Source organism: Podarcis raffonei, chromosome 8 (genome assembly GCF_027172205.1).
Source record: "Podarcis raffonei isolate rPodRaf1 chromosome 8, rPodRaf1.pri, whole genome shotgun sequence".
In the NCBI taxonomy this organism is placed as follows: Eukaryota; Metazoa; Chordata; class Lepidosauria; order Squamata; family Lacertidae; genus Podarcis; species Podarcis raffonei.
In genome coordinates, this window is record NC_070609.1 from 74731490 (window position 1) to 74757434 (window position 25945).

The following is a 25945-nucleotide window of genomic DNA, read 5'->3' on the forward strand; positions in this document are numbered from 1 at the left end:
CAAGTAGATAAATAGGTACCGCTTTATAGTGGGAAGGTAAACAGCGTTTCCGTGTGCTGCGCTGGTGCTGGCTCGCCAGAGCAGCTTCGTCATGCTGGCCACATGACCCGGAAGTGTCTCCGGACAGCGCTGGCCCCCGGCCTCTTAAGTGAGATGGGCGCACAACCCTAGAGTCGGACACGACTGGCCCGTACGGGCAGGGGTACCTTAAGATTAAGGGTAAACAAATATCTATAAAAGATGCATGTCATAACTCTAGCAAAATGTCCCAAACCTGTTAGTAGTAGTGTGTAGGAATAGACACGAGTGCTGGACACACATATAGGTTCAAACACTCACCTTGTAACAGTTGTTCCATACTGCCTCACTGGAAGCTTCCCAGGAACTGCAGAGGATCCTCTGGAAGTAGAAAATAGGGTTTCTTTTAAATCAAGGGTGCGTTGTTTTTAACAGCAGAAGTTCTAAATCCTTATTTTTAAGAGTATCTGGATATTTTGTGTGTGTGCAAAATGGGGCATTAGAATCTGCATACACAGTCCTCATTGCCCAGGCTTGGTCCATCTTTTCCTATCCTCTTGAGTAGAAGAGGAATATCTTTGCAAAAAAGATATTCACAAAGATGTATACCCCAAAAAAATAATCACAAAGAAGTGAGCAAGCTTTCAGGTTTGCCAGGGCTCTTTCTCAAGCTGAATGTTAAGTAAAAAGCAGGAGGGATAATCTGAGCGAAGATGAATATACCCAAGTGCATGTTGGATTAATCTTAAAATAAAAAGTGAGGGGGTCTCTCTCCCCCTTCCCACCCCACATTTTGCTTAACTTCCAGCTTGACAAAGACTCCAGATGAGCTCTGAAGCTTTCTTCTTTTAGGATTCTTTTTAGCTCCTCCTAATAGAGGTATTACTCGATGGGTCTGGATTTTTCTCTTTCTCTCTGCAATGAGCCAACACAGCTAATTTTGTTATCTCTGCCTACCTGGCATCGTAATTTTCTGTAATTGTGTTGCGTAACATTGAAGGCTGATGAAGCAACCTTTTTGGAGTGTAAGTCTTCTGCCTGGACTTCTTGCCTTGAGTCCTCTGGGGGCAGCTTCTTCCTCCTGTTTTGGAAGCCTTCTGTCTTTGGTGTGACATGCTATAGTTCGTAGATTGTGTGGGAAGAAGAGCTGGTGATGGTGCTTTGGGGTCTTCCCTCCTTGTAATAATAATAATAATAATAATAATAATAATAATAAATTTTATTTATATCCCGCCCTCCCCAGCCGAAGCCGGGCTCAGGGCGGCTAACAACAATAAAACAATACAAAAGTACAACACAAACAACACTCTAAAATCATTCATTATAAAATTAATTAAATTCAAGCCACTGGCCACCATTGGGCCAGAGTTCCGCGAAGATTGCCGAGGGAGGGAGTCAGGCTGTGCCCTGGCCAAAGGCCTGGCAGAACAGCTCTGTCTTGCAGGCCCTGCGGAAAGATGTCAAGTCCCGCAGGGCCCTAGTCTCTTGTGACAGAGTGTTCCACCAGGTCGGAGCCACAGCTGAAAAGCCCTGGCTCTAGTTGAGGCCAGCCTAACTTCTCTGTGGCCTGGGACCTTCAAGATGTTTTTATTTGAAGACCGTAAGTGTTGTAGAGTGTTCATGGCCTCCTTGCCTTAATTTTAAATTGGCAAACTGTTTGCCACGCCCCCAGGTAGGTTGTAGGCTTTCATGCATTATTTGTAGGAGATTGATTGCGCCCTGTTGGCATCACACGTGCACAAATTGGGGTTCCAAATTCCTTTGATTCCCTGGTTTTTTTTAATTATTGTTTGAAAGGAATGGTTTGTTCACGTGGAATGCGAGCGATGGTTTGTTCACATGGAATGTGAGCAATGGTTTGTTCACGTGGAATGTGAGCAATGGTTTGTTCACGTGGAATGTGAGCAATGGTTTTTCATGTGGACATTGCACCAAGCCATACTAAAGCTTTGAAAAGCAGGAAGCAACCTTATACTGAGCCCAGACCATTGGCCCATCTAGATCAGAAGTGTCTGTTTTGAATGGCAGCAACTTTTCAGCGTTTCAGATAAACGCTTTACATGGAGATGCTGGGGATCAAGCCTGGGACTTTCCGCATGCAAAGCAGATGTTTGACCGCTTAGCTGTAGCCCTTCCTTAGCCATGGTTTGGTGTGATGTCAGGACTAAGCTTAAATAAGACCTCCTAAGTGGTTGACTGCAGTAGCCTGCAATTGATGGTTCTTTGGTGTCGCTTAAGAGGTCATGGCCACTGGCCATTGGTCCCATCACCTCCTGGCAAATAGAAGGGGAAGAAATGGAGGCAGAGAGAGATTTTACTTTCTTGGGCTCCATGATCACTGCAGATGGTGACAGCAGCCACGAAATCAAAAGACGCCTGCTTCTTGGGAGAAAAGCGATGGCAAACCTAGACAGCATCTTAAAAAGCAGAGGCGTCACCTTGCCAACAAAGGTCCGTATAGTTAAAGCTATGGTCTTCCCAGTAGTGATGTATGGAAGTGAGAGCTGGACCATAAAGAAGGCTGATTGCCAAATAATTGATGCTTTTGAATTATGGTGCTGGAGGAGACTCTTGAGAGTCCCACGGACTGCAAGAAGATAAAACTTATCCATTCTGAAGGAAATCAGCCCTGAGTGCTCACTGGAAGGACAGATCCTGAAGCTGAGGCTCCAATACTTTGGCCACCTCATGAGAAGAGAAGACTCCCTGGAAAAGACCCTGATGTTGGGAAAGATGGAGGGCACAAGGAGAAGGGGCTGAGATGGTTGGACAGTGTTATCGAAGCTACCAACATGAGTTTGACCAAACTGTGGGAGGCAGTGGAAGACAGGAGTGCCTGGCGTGCTCTGGTCCATGGGGTCACGAAGAGTCGGACACGACTAAACAACAAGAAGAGTGGATGGAGTCAATATATATGATGTGCTTATCCCATACTGGTTTTTGTTTGTTTTTAGAAAAGTGCAATTCCACAGTCTTTGTCGAGCACGTTAATGATTCACTCAAGCAGAGCATCTTTTCTACATCTTCATCCTCCTCCTTGTCTGGGAAGGTCAGTGGGTTACAAGCCCTAACCTTTAACCCCAGAAGTTCTTAATCAGCAGCTCACGATGGGTGCCATGTCGCCACACGCCAACCCCTCACTTTCATTTTGCAATCGTAAGGGGCTAGGAACTAGGTGGCTTTTCCTCTTTTTTTAGTTAGGCGAAAGCTGAGATTTCTGGAATGTGCATGTGAACTTGTGGAGGCTCCTTCAGAAACACCAGGCTGCAGCGGGACCTTCTGTGAATTGTGCCACAAAAAAACCCCACCCAGATTAATTTTTTTTCACGGCAGCCAGCAGCTCACGGGTGGCTTGCGCAAATGCCTGAGGAGACAGTCTGTAGCAGAACATACTTGTCATGTGGGGATGTGCATTCCATGGAACTGCAAGTTCCCCAGGGATGTGAATTCCAGACTCTTTAACAATAGGAAGTGTTGCTGATGGGTGTCTAAAACCTGGGCATGTCTGTCCAAATCAGTGGGTGCTCGCATTGCTGGACGCTGCCTCACCAGCCGGGTTGTCGGAAGTGGGGAGGAATTCCACCCCCCCTGCACATTCCCAGCTCATGATAAGGAAGAATCCCCTTTGGCCTGTTGTTCTTGGATGGTTTCTAAGTCCTCTTCTCACTCTTATCCTGGTTGTGACTAATCTGCGTGTCAGTTTCCTGAACAACTTCAAGGAGGGATTTCCCCTCCCCCCTTAATGACCTGCCATTGTTTAGATTGGCCAAAAAAAAACAGCCCCCCCCTTTAAACAAGGAAGCTTCTCTTAGCAGAGGATGATGTCTCCAGGTTGGAAGGTTTTGAGACCCCACCTGTCCTGTACATTTAAAAACAGGATCGCGCTGCTTTAAGCATCCATGGCTTCCTTCATTATCATGGGTACTGCAAGTGGTCCCATCACAGCACTACATAGTTCCTTGCACAGGAGGGTTGACTGTTAAAGCACTGTGAGAACTGTGGCTTCGTTTTGTCTACTTTCTGCATTTTTATGCCACCTTTTTCTCAAGGGTGGCATACATTGTTCTCCCTGCACATAACTTGTTCAGTCCCCACAACAAACCTGCGAGGCAGGTTAGGCTGAAAGGACATCTCTTCATGGGCAGCCTCCCGGGGTCTGCGTGTTGGAAGTGGGTGGAGCAACAGATAATAACGCCTTAACGCTTTTTGTGGTAGGTTACCTTCCAACCATGGGATGCGGGTGGGGCTGTGGGTTAAACCACAGAGCCTAGGACTTGCCGATCAGAAGGTCAGCGGTTCAAATCCCCGTGACGGGGTGAGCTCCTGTTGCTCAGTCCCTGCTCCTGCCAACCTAGCAGTTCAAAAGCACGTCAAAGTGCAAGTAGATAAATAGGTACCACTCTGGCAGGAAGGTAAACGGCGTTTCCGTGCACTGCTCTGGTTCGCCAGAAGCGGCTTAGTCATGCTGGCCACATGACCCGGAAGCTGTACGCCAGCTCCCTCGGCCAATAAAAGCGAGATGAGCGCCACAACCCCAGAGTCTGTCACGACTGGACGTAATGGTCAGGGGTCCCTTTACCTTTACCTTCCAACCGGGAAATACCAGAGGTTTGTATGTGTGCCCACAAGCCAGATCCAGAGGCATGGATCCAAGCCCCTATGCTGTGTACGCTTCATGCACTTAAATCACATGGCTTCCTCCCGAAGAGTCCTGGGGGTTGTAGTTTTATCCCTAGCAGAGTTGCACTTCCCAGCATTCTTAAACTACACTTCCCAGAATTCCTTGGGGCAAGTCATATGCTTTAGATGCAGGGCGTGTGCACAGCCTTCCTTTAAACAATGCATTATCCCGCTAGCATTTTAAATCCTGTAATAACAAAAGCTCTTTACAAATGGGTGTTTGTTTATTCTATAGCTTCCTGCCTTTCTAGACTGATGCCATGCAGGTGACAGAAGCATTCCCTCCCCCCTGCTTCACCTTCGCCCCTCCCCTCCTTTCCTCATCCAGGTGTTGCACAGAATTTTTTTAAAAAATGTGACCGGACTGGTCAGGGCAGGGCTGCAACCTTACTTAACAATGCCACTTCCTTATTGTATAAAAACAACAACAAAAGACTTTGTGGGTTTGGATGGCACTTTTAAGATGGCATTATTATTTTTTCAGCAGCTGTGGGGAGTTTCCCAGCCTTTTCCCAGAACCCTGAAATCTAGACACTTTATGTATTTATTTGCATTTATATAATCCTGCCTTTTCCTCCAAAGAACCTAAGGTGGAGGACCTGGTTCTCCCCACTTCTCATTTCATTCCCACAACAACCTTGTGAGGTAGGTTGGGGTGAGAGACAGTGAGTGGCCCAGAGTGCCTCACTGTGCTTCATAGCAAAGTGGGAATTCGAACCCCAGTCTCCCAGGTGTTTTGTCCAGCACTCTAACCACTGCACCACACTGTCTCCTCCTCCTTTTTTAAACTTTTAATAATGGTCCCACTTTTGCTTTAAGCTAGAAAACTTTGCAGTTTGGGGGTCATGTTGTTTACGTGTGTGCCTTCCACCCAGTCTCTGATATTCCATGCCAACGCTTTGGGTGTTGCTAAGGCACAAATTCTGGCCCCAAACCTTTCCGGAACTCCTTGCCATCTCCCCCCCCCCATGGGTGTGTTTTACTTTAATTAAAAGAATATTAATACAGAAAAGAGTTTGGCAAGATAAAATCACAAATGGGACTTGGTCACTGCCTTCTTCAAGGAAGAAAGTCTAGGGCCCATCTGAACTTCTTTTACTTAGCTTAAGGTAAAGGTAAAGGGACCCCTGACCATTAGGTCCAGTCATGACCGACTCTGGGGTTGTGGCACTCATCTCGCTTTATTGGCTGAGGGAGCCGGCGTACAGCTTCCGGGTCATGTGGCCAGCATGACTTAAACCGCTTCTGGCGAACCAGAGCAGTGCACGGAAACGCCGTTTACCTTCCTGCCAAAGCGGTACCTATTCATCTACTTGCACTTTGGCGTGCTTTTGAACTGCTAGGTTGGCAGGAGCAGGGACCAAGCAATGGGAGCTCACCCCGTCATGGGGATTTGAACCGCCGACCTTCTGATCGGCAAGTCCTAGGCTCTGTGGTTTAACCCACAGCGCCACCCGCGTCCCCTTTACCTAGCTTAGAACTCCCCTAAATCAACCCTGTCCTTTTCTGTCTGAAACAGACCCTCTAGCTTGGTATTGTCTACACCAACTGGCAGCAGCTCTTAAGGTTTCAGGCAGGGAAGATGCCGGGATTTGAACTCAGGACCTTTTGCATGTTAGGCAAGTGAATACATCCAATAAAGCCCATGAAAACTTGCGCCATAAATAACATTGGGAGCAGCCTTATACTGAATCGGGCCCTTGGTCCATCTAGCTCAGTGTTAGCAACTGACCGGCTGGCAGCAGTTGTCCAGGGTTTCACGCTGGGGTCTCTTCCAGCCCCTCCTTGAGATTCTGTCAGGTACGCAACCTGGGACATCCTGCATTGCAAGGCTGATTTAGTTCCCCAGAGCCACCCCACTTCCCTTCCCCCTGAATGTATTATTTGGTTTGAAGGTGTCACAAGACTTTAACAAGTAGCCAGAAAGCCTGGTTTATCGTTACTGTGCACGTAGTGTCCTAGCAGCCTCTGATGCTGCAGTGCCGAAACATTTTCTGGGCAAGCTCCAACCACAGTGCCAAAGTTGTGTGGCCAAGTTGGTTCTGTAAACCGGTTGTTTGTTTGGCCGCGTCTCCAGTCTGGTGTGAGAAGGCAGATACGAATGACATTCCCCAAATGCACTTGGCCAGCTCTGCATCTCAGAGCGTACAATTAAGTTCCCTCTGCGCTTAAACCCGTGGCTGTGAATGTGACGCCCACAAGCCTGTTTGGCAACGCCGGTGATGGTTGCTTGCCTGCTGCCGCCTCTCTTATGCAAGCAAGCAGAGTGATGCCAATGGGGAAACCGAGGCCTGCAGTGGCCACTTTCGATGGACAGTCTTATCAGCTTTCTGGAAAGGGCAGGGTGAGAACAATACAGACCGTGGGTGGTTTTGGGGTTTCTCCCCATGAGATCCGATAGCTGAGGGCTTGCCTCCCATGCAAAAAGGGTCCATTTACCTTCCTGCCAAAGCGGTACCTATTTATCTACTTGCACTTTGACGTGCTTTTGAACTGCTAGGTTGGCAGGAGCAGGGACTGAGCAACAGGAGCTCACCCCGTCGCGGGGATTTGAACCGCCGACCTTCTGATCGGCAAGTCCTAGGCTCTGGGCGAGTCCAGGATGGATCTCACCCGTCTCAGGAAGAGTCGGGTCATTGGCCTGTCTGGCTCAGCGCTGTCCACACTGGCTGGCAGCTGCTCTCTGGAGTTTTGTACGGGGGGGGGGCATTCCCAGCCTTGCCTGGAGGTGCGGTGTGTGTGTGTGTGTGTGTGTGTGTGTGTGTGTGTGTGTCCTTTCATATTTCTGCATCGCCCTGTGCAAGTGCAAGTCCAAATTCAGTGCCCCCTGCTTCTCGCTTTCCATTCTGCACATGCGCTACGCCGTAGTGGCGATGCTCTGCAGCGCCCCCCACAGTTGGGGGCACAAAAATAGCTGGAGACCCACGTTTGGGGAACACAGCTTTAACCGGAGTTCCTTTGTTTCCCAAGCTTGAGTCCCCAGCTGTTTTTGGACTACAATTCCCATCAACCCTTTCCTGTTAGCTAGGGAATGGTGGGAGTTGTAGTCCAAAAACAGCGGGAGACCCAAGTTTGGGAAACACTGGGTTAAAGGATCAGTAATAGGGACTGGGAACACAGCTTGAAATTCTCCACTAACGCGCGCGCGCGCGCACACACACACACACACACACACACACACACACATACATTCTGCAGCCTATATATGTATTAATCTTGCAAATTCCAGTTGCATAACACAGTTTTGTCTCGAGGCTGGAGGGAGGGGTGAATTTGCACAATTCTGGTATATGCTAGTAGTCATAGGCTATTGAAGGATAAGGCCACCAATTGGAATCAGTTTCACTTGGGTCCTCCCATTTGAGGCATCCGGTTGGCCACTGTGAGAACAGGATGCCATACAAGATAGGCCATTAGCCTGATCCAGCCTCTTTTTACACTTTGATGGCTAGGTGAGCCTTTGGCCTGATCTCTTAAGGCCCTTCTTGTGTTCTCAGAATGAGCTACACAGGGCACAGGAACCTTGGCCAGCCTTCTCTTTAGCAACCCTTCTGGGCGCTGAGTTTCAGCAGCACTTTCAAGCTTACCTCCATGAAGACTAGTAACTTACTTCTTTAAAAAAAATCCAAGAAAGTAGAACTACTATAGGGTGGGGATAAAATTGTGACTTTGGTATGGTCCTAAGGGATCAGCACACCTGGATTGTGTCTTGCCTAAAGATGCTCAAGAAACCCTTTCTTTCTGTCCAGTTCTTAATCTGTAAAGAAGCAAATAGACCAAACAAGGTGTGCAGTTCTCTTCCTCCCACTGCTTTCTGACTCTTTGTTTGGCTGTTGATGCTGCTTCCCAGGAGAACATGCCCTCCACCCACAAACTCCCTAATATACATGTGCATCTGATTACCCAGATATGCATAATTTTAAGGGATTGCCTGTGATGGATGTGTGTAATTAAGGAGTCCTAAATTAGCCACTGGCAGTAGCAAATTGGCTACAAACCCGGCAGAGTTCAGCCCCACCCATCCTCAAACACTTTACATAATGCGTTGGCATAACCCTGGCATGTGCCACAGTAGCCACAGCTACTGGGTAAATTGAGCTTAGTCAGAGAGCAGAAGCCTTGGCAAGGGGGAGGCCGCCCATTGTACCGCTGTGTGAGTCCCTGTTCTCTGGGCCAAATTTGCTGCAAATTAGAATAAATGCCCACATCCTGGCTTGGTGCTTCACACTTCCTTCGTCTTGCACACACGCTCCCTGCAGACTTCTGTTCAGCAGTTCTGGTCTGTAGGGTTGAATCCAGTGCTTACCCTACTCATGAGTAGTCCATTAATTTCAGTGTGCCTACTCTGAATGCAGCCCATGGACTGCAAATAGTAAATTCATAAAGGGGGAGGCTGCCCATTGCATCTCTGTACAGGTCCCTGTTTTCTGAACTTGTTTCGTTGCAAATTTCTGCAGAGTAGATGCACTGGAGATAATTAGCTATTCCAGCAGCATGACTTAGCTGGAGGCAACCCACAGACTGCGTAGAGTAAATCGATCAAGGGGGAGGCTGCCCATTGCAGCTCTTTGTGAGTCCCTGTTCTGCAGCAAACGGGAAGAAAGGACCCGATAGTGCCTTAAAACCTGGCTGTGGGTGCTTTGCACTTTCTTTGCAGTGCACACAATTTCCTGGGTATCGTGTGAGCTGGCCTTTCCACTTCCAATTCGGAGAGAGCGGCGCTTTGCCGCTGCCAGAAGCTTAGGGGAAAACGCTGGTCAAAGAACACAAGTTATGTAACACCCCCAGGGCGATCTTTCCCGACCTCCTTTTTTTAAAAAAGTTCTTAGCAGAGGAAGACGGCCAGAATCTTGCCTTCCCTGTTTACTGGCTAGGTCAGTGGACCGCTACCTCTGCCATCAGCCTTGCCGAGGATGGGTGTGGGTGGGAAGAACAGCTCTGTTTTCTCTCCGGACGGACCCGTGTCAAAAGAGCCATCTTTCACCTTGGCCTGTGTCTGCAGGGCTTGGAAGATGTGTTGCCTGCTTCTGTTTCCTGTGTTGCTAGAGCGTAGAAGGGTTTTTCCACACAGCTTTTATAGTGTTTTCAAAAAGGTCGGCTCGCTGTTTCCCTTTCGCTCTCGCTGCCCGGCTCCAGAGTGCCAGAAGTCGCCAGCTTCTTACTTAATCAGACATTTGCTGCCTTAAACAGGAAGATGGTGGTTCTTGTGGATTTGTTGCTGCTTTGCTAAAGGGGCCGAAAGCTCTAGATTTTGGGATGTTTTGCAGTTAATCTGTGAAGCATAGCCGTATAGGCACAATTTCTGATTACTGTGGCGTTATGTTCTGACTTCCGTGGTGAGTGGTTCCCCAACCCAAGTCTGCTTTGCAGAGTGTGTGTGTGAGAGAGAGTGGGGTGGGGGGATGATTTTTTTCCTACCAACTTTGGGGATGGGGGTGTCACTTTGTGTGATGTAAAACATTCCCAAAGTTGTGCTTATGTGCATTCCCCCCCCCCTGCACTCGTGGCCTGCAAAGAAACAATTGTGATATTGCAAAGCTGATTTTGATGCAAGGTACAAGACGTTTCCTCACCAGGGACTAGAATGCTGGATGATTTGGGATTTTTCAAGCAGCTATTCCTGAAGGGGTGCCCTTTTAATTGCAGTTGGTGACCCATTCCCCCTAATGGAGCCACTGTGTCAGGTGCTGGTGTGGTTGCTCAAGAGCAAACCGGCAAGACTCCAACCTGTCTTTTCCAGGCTTTATTATCTGTACAAACTATTTACATTGCAGAGCGTCGCAAGTCCATGTCTTCTCAGTCGCTAGCAGAATCTGGGAGTAGGCGGTCCTTATACCTTCCCCAACATAACAGTCGTGTGACCCCCGTCCTTCTCCTCCCCTCTCTGCGCCCAAACCTACTGCGCAGAGTGGGCGCTGGCAAAGGGGGACTTTCCTCCCTTCCGCTTTGCTCAGGCTCGGAGTTGAGGCTCTCCCTAGCATCTTCTGATCCCTGCACCCCCTCCCCACTGGAGGGGGGCTTCCCTCCTCGCCAGAGGAAGAACTGCCTCGCAAGATCTTCGGAGGCTCCCTGTAACACAACTGCCCTTCCACCTCTCGCCTCTGAGCTGATGGCAGTTCCCGGACACACTGCTTTGCTTGAGTCTTGCTTCCTGGCTTCTCCTAGAATCCTCATAGCAAATTCCATGTTCAGGATTGAAAATAACACGGCACTGTTATGCGAACCTGTTGTGAGGCCTCACCTGGGATGGCTGTGTCCCCTCCTGTCATTGTACACCTGCCAGTCAGTGCAGACAAAACTGAGCTAGGTGGTCTGACTTGGTATTAAGGCAGCTTCTATGCTCCTATATTATAAGAGAAGGGCTGTAGCTTAATGGTAGAGCATCTGCTTTGCATGCAGAAGGTCCCAGGGTCAATCCCCACCAGCATCATTTGGTGGGCAGTTTGTGAAATTCCCCAGGTGCCATGGGTCCCTGAGGATCATCTAGTCCAACCCTCTGCAAATGCAGGGATATGCAGCTTGTCCCATAGGGGGATCAAACTTGCAACTTTGGTGTTGTCATCACCATGCTGTAACCAACTGAGCTACGAGGTTTGGAAATATTTGAAGCGATCCTTGAGGACTACTGCCCCTTGCCAAACAAATCTCGCAATCACTCCTCTCCCTGCCCACCCACCCCGCAAAAAAATTTTTGGCTGTTAAAGTTTGTATTTGGAAGGGGCTCTCATAACAGGGGACTTTCCTTTTTGAAGTTTCCTGGCTTAGCCTGGGCAGGGTTTTTGTCTGCTGTTTGGACAAGCGTTGCTTAATCCGCTTCATAAGATTCCCGGAACTGTCCCAAAAAGCTCTCATTTCAACAAAGGAATTCTGGGGGAAAGGCTAAAAGTCAAACTAAGGCCCCACTTAGGGCACCCCTCGAAGCCTCCACGGGCGATGGGCTGGCGACCCCGATGGGGACCCAATAAAAATAACCTGAATTGAAAATTCTGCCTGGCTCATCCACCCTGGATCTTCCTTTTATTCTTGTGGGGCGTTCCTGACCCCCAAGAGTATAACAGGATATACTGCAGCACCACTACCCTTGATAGTTGCAGAAGGGCTTTGACCAAAATTGTGGGTGCCCCATGCGACAAAAAGTAAAACCGTGCCTCTGTAAGAGGCAAGAGCAGTGACTCATACTGAGGGGCAACAGGCAGCCACCTCTCCACAGGTAACTTTATGTACAGTATTGGTTGCAATTGATCCAGTGCGGAGCTGTGGGGGTGGAATTTGCCGTCGCAGCATCAGCGAATGCTGATTGGAAAGATGTGCAATATCCAGGAACAGCAATTCGTGCAGAGGTGCAATGGGCAGCCTTGTCAGTCTGATTGTACTTCTTGCTTTTTAAGAGAGATTTAAATTGTTCCTCAGTTGCAGCACACCTAGTAGCGATCAGATTGCTGATTTCTGTGGCTGACTGTGTGAGCTTCTCTGTCACCGAGGATTTAGTTCAGGGTGTGTTGGAGAGTTTTGTTGTTGTTGTGGGGGTGGGGTTTGGGGTTTTTTTTGCTTTCAAAGGAAGCATCTCAGCCAGGCTTAACCACCAAAACCAGCTCGGTGGAGCTGCTTCCGTTACTGGGTTGGCAGTGTCGGGGAGGGGAGAGATCATGCTTCTCCCCTTCGTCTTGCCAGACTCTTCTGAATCAAGAATGAGTAATGGCTGTTTGCAGGAGAGATGTCTTGGAGAGGCCCTCTCTGTCTCTCTCACCCTCTAAAGATCCTGAAGAGAGAATTTAGCAATACAGTGGGCCCTGTGAGCAGCCAGCATCAAAATCAAGCACTACTGGAACAGAAATCCCTCTCCCAAAGTGCATCTGTAGGGGAGGATGACAAGGGACCGGGCCTTCTTGGTGGTGTCCCCCATGTGTGAAACTCTCTTCCCAGTAAGGCTCAAGTGGGTGAACCTGGGTGAACATCTTTTCGCAACCAGGTACATAGTGTGCTGCCAAACCTTTGTAATGCTGTGATGCAGGGTGGGTAGGTGTGGTTGTGTTGTGTCATAGGAAGCTGCCTTATCAGACCCATAGCTGTCAAGCGTCGCTTATTTGACGGGACAGTCCCTTATCCCAGCGCCATGTCCCGCTGCTGTCCCTTATTGATGATGTCCCTTAAATTTCCCGGGTTTCAAAGGAAGCAGCTCCTCTCCCTCCCTCCCAGCCAGCCAGCCAGGGAGGAGGGAGGCTCCAACTGTGTTGCTTGGCTGTGTTGCTCACCCAATAAGGAGTCTAAGAACGACTGGGGGGTGGAGCTTGCATGCCTTGTGCCGATCAAATCGGCCGCGTTGCCTGGGGACTCGCCTTTGCTCAGCGCTTCCCAGCACAGAGGTGACGGTGGTTTTCCTTGCTGCATTCCCTTTGCCTTGTTGCTCCGCTATGGGAACCACCACTTGAGGCTTCGTTTGGCCGCTGTTTGTCTAAAATCCCTTATTTTGGCTGCTGATCCCTTATTTTCGAGGCTGCTGGTCCCTTATTTTCAAATCTGTAAGTTGACAGCTATGATCAGACCGCTGATCCACCTAGCTCAGTATTGTCAACACTGGCTGGCAGCAGCTCTCCTGTGTTTCAGACAGGGGCACTACCTGGAGATGCTGGGGATCAAACCTGGGACCTCTGATGCACTACCACTAAGTTGCAGTCCTTCTTTATGCATTGTGTTGTTTTTGTCAGCTCCTCCTAAATTATGCGCACCGCTTAAAATATGTTGCTAGTCTCTTGGACACCTTGTTGTACAACAAGCGACTGGCAGCTGAAATAAAAGCAATATTGAATGATACCTAGAGGAGGAACAATTTGTGACCTTGTGTGTTGCTAAAACACGCACCTGGTTGTCTGCGTAAGACTCGTCATCCCCACAAGTGTGCAAGAGCGCCTCCTTGGAGCGCACGTCTGCATTGCTTCCCCTTTTGGCCGAACTGTGCCCAGACCGGCTCCTTTTGGCAGGGGGTGGCGTGTGCTCAGTTTCCCCTTTAATTAGAGAGCTCTGTCTGAGCTGCTGCCAGCCCAGCTGCTCTGCGGTTACGCCTCTGTCCAAGAGAGAAAGAGGCATCGGAGGTGTCCAATTAGCTGCAGGCCACCTTCCTGTCTTGGCGTGATCTCATTCTTCAGATGTTGCTTTCTGGTTCCTGGAGCTGTGGAGAGGACAAAAGAGGGTGATGATGATGATGAACTGAGGCCTTCTTCTGGAAGCCTGTTGAGCCAGCTTTTGGCTTGTGCAAAATGGAATAGGTAATGCTGTATTTTTCCTGTTTTATTCACAGTGCCAGGGTGAGTTGTTTCAGGCCCATGGGCCATATCCGGCCCTCCAGCTGTCTTTTTCTCTCCCAGGGCCACACCGCCTTTCTGGCACTGATTTACATCTTGTCCTTGAGTTTGTTTGTTTTTGCCTGAGCTCTGATCATGCCTCTTGTCTGTACAGTATATGGAGAAGGGTTTTTTTTGGGGGGGGGTGTTTAAACCTGATTATTGTGCAAAGGTAGAATCCACATTCTTGCTCCACCCACTTTTGCCCCTGGCTCCGCCCACCAATGGGACGTGGCCCTCGGAAGGTTGCCAAAAAAGTAATGTGGCCCTCAGGCTCAAAAATAATCAAATGATCAGCTTTACCTCTTCTTTATGTTGCTGGTGGTGTATATACCTTTTCCAAGCCAGGGTGCCTATAAAGTGTTTGTGTGTATAATATATATATGTATAATTCTGTGTGTGTGCTTGACACAAGGTCTGATTCACTCTCCCTACCATTTTTTTTCCATGCCAAGCGAAATCCTGATCATGAGTAACGGTTATGACTGCACCTGGCAGCCTTTCTGGGAGATTGCCTCATTCCAGGAAATGTTTAAAACATTTTTTTTCTTAGAAAGCGAGTTCCCACCCTTATTATTATTATTATTTCAAATGTTTTCGCCATCTCTTCTGCCTCCCCCCCCCCACCTACCCCCCTCTCAAAAACAAAACAAAAACCCCACAGTGGACCCGGCTTCTTTGCCATATTACAGAAGATCCCTTGTTATAAAGCAAACTGGAATGTAGATTTCGTGGTACTTCTCTGAGGATGAGTGTGAGTGAGGGTGACTCTCCTGAGCCACTGCTACAAGATGGTCATATCTTGGAGCCTGTCCTCTGCATTTTCCTTAAGGGAATCAGAACTTCTTCGCTTAAGAGTTTCACGACTCTTATAGAGCGGCTCCCTTCTGATCTTTCTTGATCTAACGCGGGTCATTCTGGAGACGCAAAACAGGGTGTGTGTATTTTGATTATCTTACTCTGTTTTTCCCCACACAAACTCTCCCCCCGCTCCCTTGGATTTCCACTAACATTTTGGGATTCTTTTTGCCAAGCACGGATGGAATGTGAAACTACGAACACTCCGATGTGTTTGTTTTCCTGCTAATTTTGCCATTTTGCTGCTTGTGAATTCTTCCAAGGGGCTACTGGCTGGGATGAAATAATTGTAATATCCCCCCAACTTTTCCTGCGTTTGCAAAAAAATTAAAAATGAGACCAGTGGTCGAGGGTCCTCCTAGTTGACTCATTGATGTTTGTAATCCCATTAGCCTCTGTCCATGTTATGGTGATGAAATTTGGGGGGGTATTAGGGACTTTAAAAAGCGTTGGTTTTGAAATAGTAAAGCTTTTTATGGCTCCAGACCCTGTTGTTATTAAGAATAATATTTCATATATGTCAACCCTTTCCTCCAAGGAGCTCAAAGTGGTACACATAGTTTTTCCTCTTCCATTTTGCCCTCGCAACAACTCTCTGAGGGTAGGTTCAGCTAAGAGAATGGCTCAGGATTACATCAAATGAGCTTCATGGCCGACTAGGCAACTTGAACTCTGGTCTCCCAGGTCCTCGTCCGACACTCTAACCACTGCACCACACTGGCCCATGTAATAAATAAGTAAATAATAAATCTTGGGAGTCTGGGGCAGGGGGAAGAGTGAGGGTCAAGCTACCCTAAGGTTGCTAGGCGACACGCAACTCTACTCCCAGGCTTCCCTTGGGCAACAAGGCCGTATGACAATCAGAGTCTTATTTTCAGAATGTGGAACCTCGCCAGCCTTCTGTGTTGAGGAAACATGATTCAAGTTGCCGGCCTAGAACCCGCCAAGCCTTCTCATAGGATGGTTGTCCCGTGCTTGCTTTTCCTCTACTGTTGTGTCGGCGTCCTTTATCTCCTCCAGCAAGCCAAACGGATTCTGTGGAGCCTCCCATCGCACAGCCTCCCATGTGTGAATTTTTAATGTTTAACTCTTCTTCCCCGCTTCTTGTTTTTCTCCTTTCCATCCATTAGGCGATTCTGACAGGATCTCTCGCAGCAACCTGTGAGTGCTTGAATGACACCCGTGCACGGCCAGCGCGATTGATGAGCCTGCTTTGGGTGCCTATTAATAGACGGTAAAGATGGGGCAGAAAGTCACCGGCGGGATAAAGACTGTGGATATGAGGGACCCGGCCTACAGGCCCCTGAAACACGAGCTCCAGGGGCTGGATTACTGCAAGCCAGCCCGATTGGACCTCCTCCTAGACATGCCCGCCGTCTCCTATGAGATTCAGCTGCTGCACTCATGGAACAACGATGACCGCTCACTCAACGTCTTTGTGAAGGAGGACGACAAGCTCATATTTCACCGGCATCCGGTGGCCCAGAGCACGGATGCCATTCGGGGCAAGGTGGGCTACACGCGGGGTCTCCACGTCTGGCAGATCACCTGGGCGATGAGGCAGCGCGGCACGCACGCGGTGGTCGGCGTGGCCACGGCGGATGCCCCCCTGCACTCGGTGGGGTACACGACGCTCATCGGGAACAACCACGAGTCGTGGGGGTGGGACCTCGGGCGGAACCGGCTGTACCACGACGGGAAGAACCAGCCCAGCAAGACGTACCCGGCCTTCTTGGAGGCCGACGAGACTTTCATCGTGCCAGACTCGTTTTTGGTGGTGCTGGACATGGACGATGGGACCTTGAGTTTCATCGTGGACGGACAGTACATGGGGGTTGCTTTCCGGGGACTCAAAGGGAAAAAACTGTATCCGGTCGTGAGCGCCGTGTGGGGCCACTGTGAAATTAGGATGCGCTACTTGAATGGGCTTGACCGTACGTATTCTCTCTCCTTCATTTTTCCTACCTGGATTTGAGAGTCTGAATTGGCTCCTGTGTCTGAGTCACTGTTCTAGGGTTGCCACTTTTCAGTCTTTCCACCTGCTGAGTAATTTTGTCACCTTTCTGCATTAGGTAGCCCTGGGTCGTCTAGTTACTCCCAGTTGTAGGCATTTATGCTGCCTTTGGAGCGGGAGGGTGCCTGTTGCATCTCTGAGTGATGCATTACTCTGGGCTGGTCTACCTCTAAGCCAGGCGATTGTGTGTGGCTTTTCAGAGGGCAGGTAATTCCCTTCCTCCTTCTCTTCAACACTTTAGAAATTAATCTGTTGAGGGTAAGTAAGCCTCCCATTCTGACTCAGAATTAAAATCAAGAACTTAGGGGACTCCAGGTCTGGAGGTTTTCCACGGAGCTATCCTCCCTGGGTCCTCCATAAGTTTCTGTGAATGCATGTATGCTTTTAAAAAAGTGCAACAGGCCAGACACTTGTCTGCTTATCTAAATTCCTGTTAAGAATAAGTGGGGCTTTGTGCTGAGTCACAGCTTTTGAAAATGACTCAGTGAAAAATATCTGGCCTGGTCGCCTCTAGTCCTTTTTAGCCTATCTTCTCCCTGTGGTGTGTGACACCTTCTGTTGTCTGTCTCTGGTTTCTCCCAGCTGCAAACACTTTAGTGGCACATTCCTGTGTTTTATTAGTCCCATGCAATTTGCAAATGTGTGTGTACTTGGCAAGGGAACCTGTTTCTCAAAACGGAAGTGGGCACAGATTGCAGGAGGGGTGGTGTTCCTCGCTTCCTCCTCCCCACCTACCCAGCTGCCCCACCACCCCAGTGGAGAACCCCCTTTTAAGTGAAGTTTTACAGGGCTATCCCAGCATCCTCCTTTGCGCCTGTTGTTCAGAGGAGACATGGCAGGCAGAGGCATCCCAGGAACACCTAAGCAGGCCCTGTTGAAAAGTGATTAAAAGACCAGCTCACTTCCTTTTGCTAAGTGAAACCCACGCAGTTCATTGCTTTAGCGTCTCTTTGTGAAAATGGCAGTTAAGAAGGGCAGGTAGAACTGAAGTACAGGTTCATATGGACTAGGGAACTACCCAAATGTTCCAAGTGGAGGATGTTTCTGTGATCCCAAAGTACCCAGCAGCAGGCGAGGTGGCCCACTGCCTCCCTGCGTGATTACCTGTTCTGGCCTCACTTTGTGTGGATCAGCAACTTCTGGGTTCAAGTGTAGATGCTTCTGCTTGGCACTCTGATTGACCAATGCCTGACTCCTTCAGTAACCCCCGACACAGAAGTGCAGCATGCAAGACTGCCCATTCCCCCAGAAGAGGCTGCCTGTCTCATCTCTGCATGAGTGGGTATGCCTTGCGCCTGGTCCAGGAGGTGGTGCTCAGAACATTGACAACTGGAATCCAAAGCATCTGGAGGGCCCCAGGTTGGAAGAAACTATGATCACTGGGGCCCTCCAGATGCTGGAAACTACAGGAGGGGGTTTGCTCTTGTGCTGGAGTCTTGCTTGCAGCTTTCCATCTTATTGGCCGCTGTGAGAACAGGATGCTGGACTAGACGGGCCATTGGCCTCATCTAGCAGACTCTTCTTACATTCTTGAAGTAAGCTCAATTTTGACAACCAGCAAGGCACTCTCAGGCTCAAGAGCCGTTGTTTCATATGTTGCACATTGCACATTCCTGGTTTTGGTGTCTTCTCCAGAATCCCCCCACCCCAGAAATGGGTTTGCCAACACAGCTGGCTTTTAGATGCAAAGTGTAGACTTAGCAGCCTGATGGAGCACACACCCAAAGCTTCCCCTGCCTTCTCAAGCCCAGATCTTATTGCCCTCTCTTAAGAAACAAAACTGAATCCTTCAGGTGGTGCATAGTTAAACTGTGGAACTCACTCCCACTGGAGGCAATGACTGCCACCAACTTGGATGGCTTTGTAAAAAAAGATAATGCCACTTAGGCCTTTCTTTCCCTAGCCAGCAAGGGCTTTTAAAAAGAAATAAAATGTAAGTATTGGAAGAGAAGGTAGTCCATATTCTGCACTAAGAGAACCTGGGCTTTATGGGGAAAACCTTCTCTTTGTATTTTAACCCAGTTTGCGTAAGTCTGAGTGTTTGTGCAGAGTCTCTTTCTGACTATGAAGAGCTGCCCCAGGCCTAAACCTGGCGCTGAATTCCTGCCCCTAGAAATTCTACTGAGTTTGTTCACCTGGCTCCCAGTACTGCTCCAGCAGCTCTCTGCAGCCTTCGGGGCTAGTAAGTTGTTTCTCTTCTTCCAAGAAGTTGAGGTTATCAGGACAGGACGGCCTGTTCTGCAGTTGACTAGTATTGCAACACTGGCCTTCTCGATCTAGAAGAGGCAGCTGCTGGGGGGGGGGGAGGGAAACGTATATGGCTGGATCTAGCTGGATCTATTCATTTGCCTGCAGGTTACCGTATTTTTCGCTCTATAGGACGCACCAGACAATAAGACGCACCTAGTTGGGGGGGTGGAAACAAGAAAAAAAAATTCTGAATCCCAGAAGCCAGAACAGCAAGAGGGATCTGGCTTCTGGGATAGCCGCTGGGATAGCGGGATGAAGGCTCCCCCTGCCTGGAAGAGGCTGCGTACAGGTAAGAGGGTACTCTGTACCTTCCCCCATCTCCCGCAAGAACCGCGTGTTCTTTAAAGGGAGCGCGGTTCTTGGGGACTTTTCTGGGAGGTGGGGGAAGGGACAGAGCCCCCACTTCCCGCAAGAGCCGCGCAAAGCCTCCTCCCGCTGCCCTACGGAGGCTTCGCGGGAGCTATCCAAAAGCCAGAATAGCTAGAGGGAGCGCTGCGCAGCGGTGCCTCTAGCTGGTCTAGCTTTGCGCGAAGCCTCTGCAGGGCACTGGGTGCCTTCATCCCGCTGCCTTGCGGAGGCTTTGCACAGCAAAGCCCAAAGCTAGAACAGCGAGACAGAGCGCTGCGCAGCGCTCCTTCTCCCTGTTCTGGCTTCTGGCTTAGCCACGCAGCCTGCATTCGCTCCATAAGACGCACACACATTTTCCCTTACTTTTTAGGAGGGAAAAAGTGCGTCTTATAGAGCGAAAAATACGGAACATTGCCATAGCCTTTAGACTGAAGGATTCTCCTGCCGCAGCCTAGAATGGGGGCTTCTTGGCAAAATAACATTCAAGCTACAGGTTTAGCAGGTCATGGCTGTCACAGACCCTTTTAACATTTGGTTGTATCATGGCCTATGCAACACCTGAGCCCAAGGCATTACCTGTTTTTCCTCCGTGCCTTCCAAACTGAGAGGCTCCATGTGGCGGTTTGTTGCACGCCAATAGTTGTGCAATAGAGATGGCCATGCAGTCAGCACACAAGTGTGTTTTGAGTTACGCTTGCATCAATCTGCAAGCAGAAATTAGGAACCTCTTGTGGAGGTGTGGGCTGTTTCTTTTCAAAACCTAGAGCAGCCTTTCCTAAACTTGTTGGTCCTACAAAGGAGAGGCACTCAGGACCCATTCAGAGGGCCCTCTGACTGGCTGGATGGTAGAGCATCTGTTTTGCATGCAGAAGGTCCAGTCCGCAATGACATCTCCAGGTAGGGCTGGGAGAGACTCCCTGTCTGAAATCCTAGGGCAGGCATAGACAGACTTGGCCCTCCAGATGTTTTGGGACTAAAACTCCCATCATCCCTAGCTAACAGGACCAGTGGTCAGGGATGATGGGAATTGTAGTCTTAAAATATCTGGAGGGCCGAGTTTGCCTAGGCCTGTCCTAGGAAGCCACTTGGTCCTCCAGCTGTTTTGGGACTACAACTCCCATCATCCTTAGCTAGCAGTAGTCAGGGATTATGGGAATTGTAGTCCAAAAACAGCTGGAGGGCCAAGTTGGGGAAACCCTGGTGTAAACAGTACTGATCTCAATAGTCTGGACGAGGAACACCGAGCTGAGCTTTCCAACTTCCCTGGTGGATGCAGAATGCACTTGGACTTCACCAATGACTTCGCGTTCCAGAAGTTTGAAGTTACATTTCTCTCTTCCTCTGCCTGCTGCCCCCGCCCCCAGTTTTCCAAGCCAGCCGGCGGTCTTCCTTGTGATCAAGGCTCACGTCTTCAACTACCTCAGTGGAAAATGTGTCTGGGGAGGAAATTGCAGCTGGGAGTAAGTCACCGCGCTGAGGCTCTGCCCAAACGAAAAGGGAGTTTTTGTTGCCCGTATCTGTGACGTCGGCTCTGTGCAGGGGGGCCTATGCAGGTGTCCTGCATGCAGAGTCGGTCAGCGAGCAGGGTGGGGCTCCTTTTCAGGAAATCTTAAGTCAACAAGATGCAAATTTCCTCAGATCCTTGCCAGGAGAGAAAGATGCTACCTGGATTGAGATTGGCCAGTGCTCCCAGCTGGGAAGATGTGTTGCAAAGTTGTGGGATGTTTTTCCAGGGCCTGTCTTGAGAAGGGCAGTAGCTCCGTGGCGTGTTTGCCTTGCATGCAGAAGTCCACAGCAGCATTACCAGGTAGTGCCGGCTGCGAATGCCTCTTCTCTGAAAACCCTGGAAAGCCGCTGCCAGTCAGTGTGGACAGTACTGAGCTAGATGGATCAACTATCTGATTCAGAATAAGGCAGTTTCCTATGTTGCAAGTGGTAGAGCACCTGCTTTGCATCCAGGTGGTTCAGTCCCCACTATCTCCAGGTAGAGCTGACAAAGAACCCTGTCCGAAAACCCTGGCAGTCAGTGTAGACACAGCTTGGCTAGATGGACCCAATGGTCTGACTCAGTTTAAAGCAGTCTCCTGTGAGATCCTGAGTAGTTTTATTTATCTTCTTATTTATAAAAATAATTATAATATGTACTGCAATTTCTTTAGAAAAATCAAAGCAGTATAGACACACACACAGCCAGAATTAATTAGCCAGCTAAGTGTTCTTTTAAAAGGTTTTTCATTAGCTGTTTGCATAAGAAGAGTTTTCAGCCATCTAAGGCTGAAAACCCAAGCTGGTGTCCCTCCAGATATTGATGATCTCCCATCATCCCTGACCATTGACCATGCTGGCCGAGACTGATGGGAGTCCAACCGCACCTGGAAGTGTACCACATTGGCTACCTCTGGTGTAAAAGTTGCTGAGGGCACCTGTTCCATCTCTGTGAGAAGATTCTGCAACACTGAATGAATGACACCAGAGGCTTTGCTTCATGCTGAACTGAACGTGCAAGTGATTTTGAAGACCGAGCTTAGGGTATCAGTGTTTCTGAAGGCCAGGGCTGTTGGTTAGAACAAGATCTGGCAGGAAGTATCTTTTCATTCAAGAGAGATTGAGCCAGGCTAGTGGAAGGCAGATGTGGCAAAACCTGGGGCCTATGTATGCGCTCCACATCCACAGGTGCGCAATTGTATACGGTGTTGGGTGCAGAAGGGTGGACGTGGTTTTCTTAAACTGCTGTATCTTGGCTGGGTTCTTTTAAAAAACAAAACAGATTTGTCTGAAGTTTGGACAACTTCTGGCATGCAGTGTGTGGGGTGCTCCGTGCCAGATTTCAGACTGCTTGAAGAAATCCTCTTCATTTTATTAACATTTGGAGAACATTATTGTCGTGGAATGTTTGTAAGAGACAGGCGCGCACAGTGTGTCTGTATTAAACAAGACATGTAGTCCTGTACCGAGGCTCTGACGGAGCTGTGTTTGTAGAACTATAGCTGTACCTCGGGTTACATACACTTCAGGTTACAGACTCCACTAACCCAGAAATAGTGCTTCAGGTTAATAACTTTGCTTCAGGATGAGAACAGAAATAGTGCTCCAGCGGCACGGCAGCAGCAGGAGGCCCTATTAGGTAAAGTGGTGCTTCAGGTTAAGAATAGTTTCAGGTTAAGAATGGACCTCCAGAACGAATTAAGTACTTAACCCAAGGTACCACTGTAGATCAGTACTGCTGCTTATGACAATAATTGTAGTTGAAGAGTGCTGGGAACTGCACCTCTGGGAAGGGTGAACTATGGTTCCCAGGATTCTTATTGAGGAAGACATGTGCTTTAAATGGATGGTGTGCAGGCAGCCCTGGATTCTATACTGATAAGCATCCCCTTTCAGTCTTCTGCATGCTGCAAAGGGGTGCTTTGTACCGTACATTCTTAATTCTTAGCACTGCAGTTAATGCTCTTTGGCTCTCTTTTTTCCTTCTCCTGCAGCTGAACCTCTGCCTCTGATGGACCTTTGCCGGCGCTCCGTCCGCCTTGCCCTGGGCAAGGACCGCTTGAACGAGATCCACGCACTGCCACTGCCAGAATCCCTGAAGAGCTACCTTCTCTATCAATGACCCCCTCATTTTGGGGCAGGATGGACAGACACTCTCGCAAGAAGCAAAAGAGAGAGATGGATTGAGTGGACTACAGTATTCTTGGATATTATATATATATATATATATAGACATACATCAAACTTTCACTCTCCTAATCTGCTTCAGTCGATCCCAGCTTGGATCCACTCCCTCTCCCTATGCCAAATTAGGGGGTCGGGGAGAGAAACCTACAATACATGCCTTTCGAAGAGCCCAACCTACTTAAAAGCCATGTTCTGCCCTCCAGAGATCTCTGTTGCAAGAAGTCGACATGATGGAATTAAAGGTACCAGGTGCTCAGATGGGCGTACAAGATGGTTTGCCACGGACCTGAGGATTTCGCTTTTTTTATTTAAAAAAACCTGCCCAGCAACGCTTCAAGGAGAAGATGATGACACCAAAAATATTGCTCCGTGTGGACATGTGTTTTTAAACGATACTGGAATAGGCAGCCGTTGTGGGTGTCAAAGAAATGTCTTATGCCCTGTATGCGAATCCTGCTCCTCTTTAATTTTGATTCTGTGTTGGCCTCTGCCTTCAGACCACTCAAATTGCTTGCCTTTCTTTTCTTTTTCTGGGAATTCACTTGAACCTGTAGCTTGGGAGTTGGAGATATGGGGGGTTACCATGGGATGAAGCTTCAGTAGCTCAGGGTTGGAGACCCTGTGGGTCATCTGGATGTTGTTGTGCTACAGCTCCCATCATGCCTGACCACTGGCCTCGGTGGCTGGAGCTGATGGGCGTTGGGAGTCAACCATCATCTGCAGGGCCACTGGTTCCCCATACCTGCTTGTGAAACAGCTAGAGAGCCCACCTTGGGTTAGGATGCGGTTGTGAGTGATGAAGTCTCAAGAATTTGCTCTCCTAGACTGGCTTTGCCTTGAGTTCCTTGGCAATACTCCCATCAGCTCCCCCTCTTTAGCCAAGTCTTGGTTTTAGTTTAGTTGACCTGTAAAATGGGTTTAAAATAGGCATGGAGTTGTCATCAGCAGCATCTGAAGGACCGCAGTTTAGCCACCCCTGATTTAAAATCCTGGTGATGCCTGGGTATATCTCCTGCTTTCTTAAGCCAGTCCTCCTTCCCATCACATTATGTTGGTCACAACCATTGTCGTTCCAGTCCTGTTGGTGGGATATGGAGAAAGATTTGGCCAAGCCAATGACTATAGTTTTCTTTGTAGTGACTGCTCCTATCAGATTTTATTTTTTCGTCAAAAGAGAATTCTCCATCTTGGCCTCACCCTGTCCCTGAACACAGCTATCTTGCCAGGCCAAATTTAAAGCACGATGTTACCATGTTTAACAGTCATATCTCTCCCATCAAATAATTCTGGGAGCTGTGGTTTGTTCAGGGGGCTGAGAGTTGTTAGAAGACCTGCCCACCTCATTCCCGTTATAGAGCTAAAATCCCCAGAGTTCCTTGTGAAGAAGGAATGATGGTTAATACATTCTGGGAGAGAAATAGGGGTCTTCTAACAACTTGCAGCACCCTCGATAAACTACAGTTCCCAAAATTCTGGTGGGGGACATGGGAAGCCGTGATTGTTGAAAGTCATATCCTAGTAGTCAAAGTGGATGTTTTGAATGTGGCCCTAGAGTACCAGCTGTGGATTGACCTTAGCACAGAATGAGCTGAATCTTGTTGAGAGAAAACATGCCCCAGTTTGGTGCAGGGCAGGAAGTGTCAATGTGAACACTACAGTCCTTGAAGACTCAAGAGTACATCCTTCGTATGCAAGGCACACAAGGTTTTCATCTAGAAGAGCAAATGTTCTCCTTTATCCGAGCAACCTGAAAGCCTTCTCCAAAAAGCTTCTGAACTGCCATCACAGAGGGGTTTATTTGCACAATATTTTTTTTTCCATTATGGGGGAGGAAAAAAAATCTGCCTCTCACTTTCCCACCCTCACCATACTTGTGTCAGGTGTGTTCTGTATAGGTACAAATGAGCTTATTTGTTAGAAAATGTTAATATATTTTTGTGGGGGGGGGTTCCCCCCTTTGTATAGAAGAGGACTGTTTGGGGTTTTTTTGTTTGTTTGTTTTTTAAAGAAATGCTGCTGTAGGGTTTTTTAAAAATGAAAATAGCCTAGTTTTTAAGAAGCACAGAACTGGTGCCAAGTTTGGATTTGGGAGGAGACCTTGACGTGCCTCCCTTTTTAAAGTCAACTGTTATAAGTGGGACACTTTTTCAAATTGCACAGAGGATTTTAATGTGTACAGAGCCGAGGATTTTTAAACCAATCCTACTTGTGTCTTTTCCACTGACACTGGGAATTGTCCTCATCACCTCTTTGGTGTGTTTTTTTCGTTTCTCCTGTTTTTGTTTCTCTCTAGTCTTCTACCACCCTTCCCATCTCCTCTTTATACCTCTTGGTGTATTTGGCTTGTACGGTTTTTAAATCTCTCACTAGTCCCACCTGCTCCGTCCCCCATTGACTGTAGATAATCAATAACCAAATTGAAAAATAAAAATTTATTAAATATTGAGACAGTAGTAGTTGTCATTTCAAATGGTCCCCACAATTAAGGGGAGTTTTCTGTGTGTTCTGCGATCCTGCAGTGGGGAAGGAAAAATGCATATTGTGACCTCTGGACTGAATGAATGAATTTTGCATTCCACCTTTCCTCCCCAAAGAACCTAGAGTGGCCAACAGATACACAATTTAAACAAAAGCAAAGCAAAAACATTCAAAATCAAATAGGAACATTCTAAAAACCATTAAAGGTAAAGGGACCCCTGACCATTGGGTCCAGTCGTGGCCGACTCTGGGGTTGCGGTACTCATCTCGCTTTATTGACCAAGGGAGC

General features: G+C 48.5%; 1 protein-coding gene across 1 annotated transcript in view; it reads left to right on the forward strand.

Annotated features, from left to right (window-relative positions):
* Nucleotides 1-25624, forward strand: part of SPSB1 (splA/ryanodine receptor domain and SOCS box containing 1) — a 37277-nt gene extending 11653 nt beyond the window's left edge. Inside the window, exons 2-3 of the mRNA XM_053400870.1 lie at nucleotides 16025-16828; nucleotides 22986-25624. Coding sequence (XP_053256845.1) covers nucleotides 16135-16828; nucleotides 22986-23113 — 822 coding nt within the window. The 5' untranslated portion in view covers nucleotides 16025-16134 and the 3' untranslated portion in view covers nucleotides 23114-25624. The remainder of the gene's footprint in view (nucleotides 1-16024; nucleotides 16829-22985) is intronic.
* The last annotated feature ends 321 nt before the right edge of the window (nucleotides 25625-25945 follow it).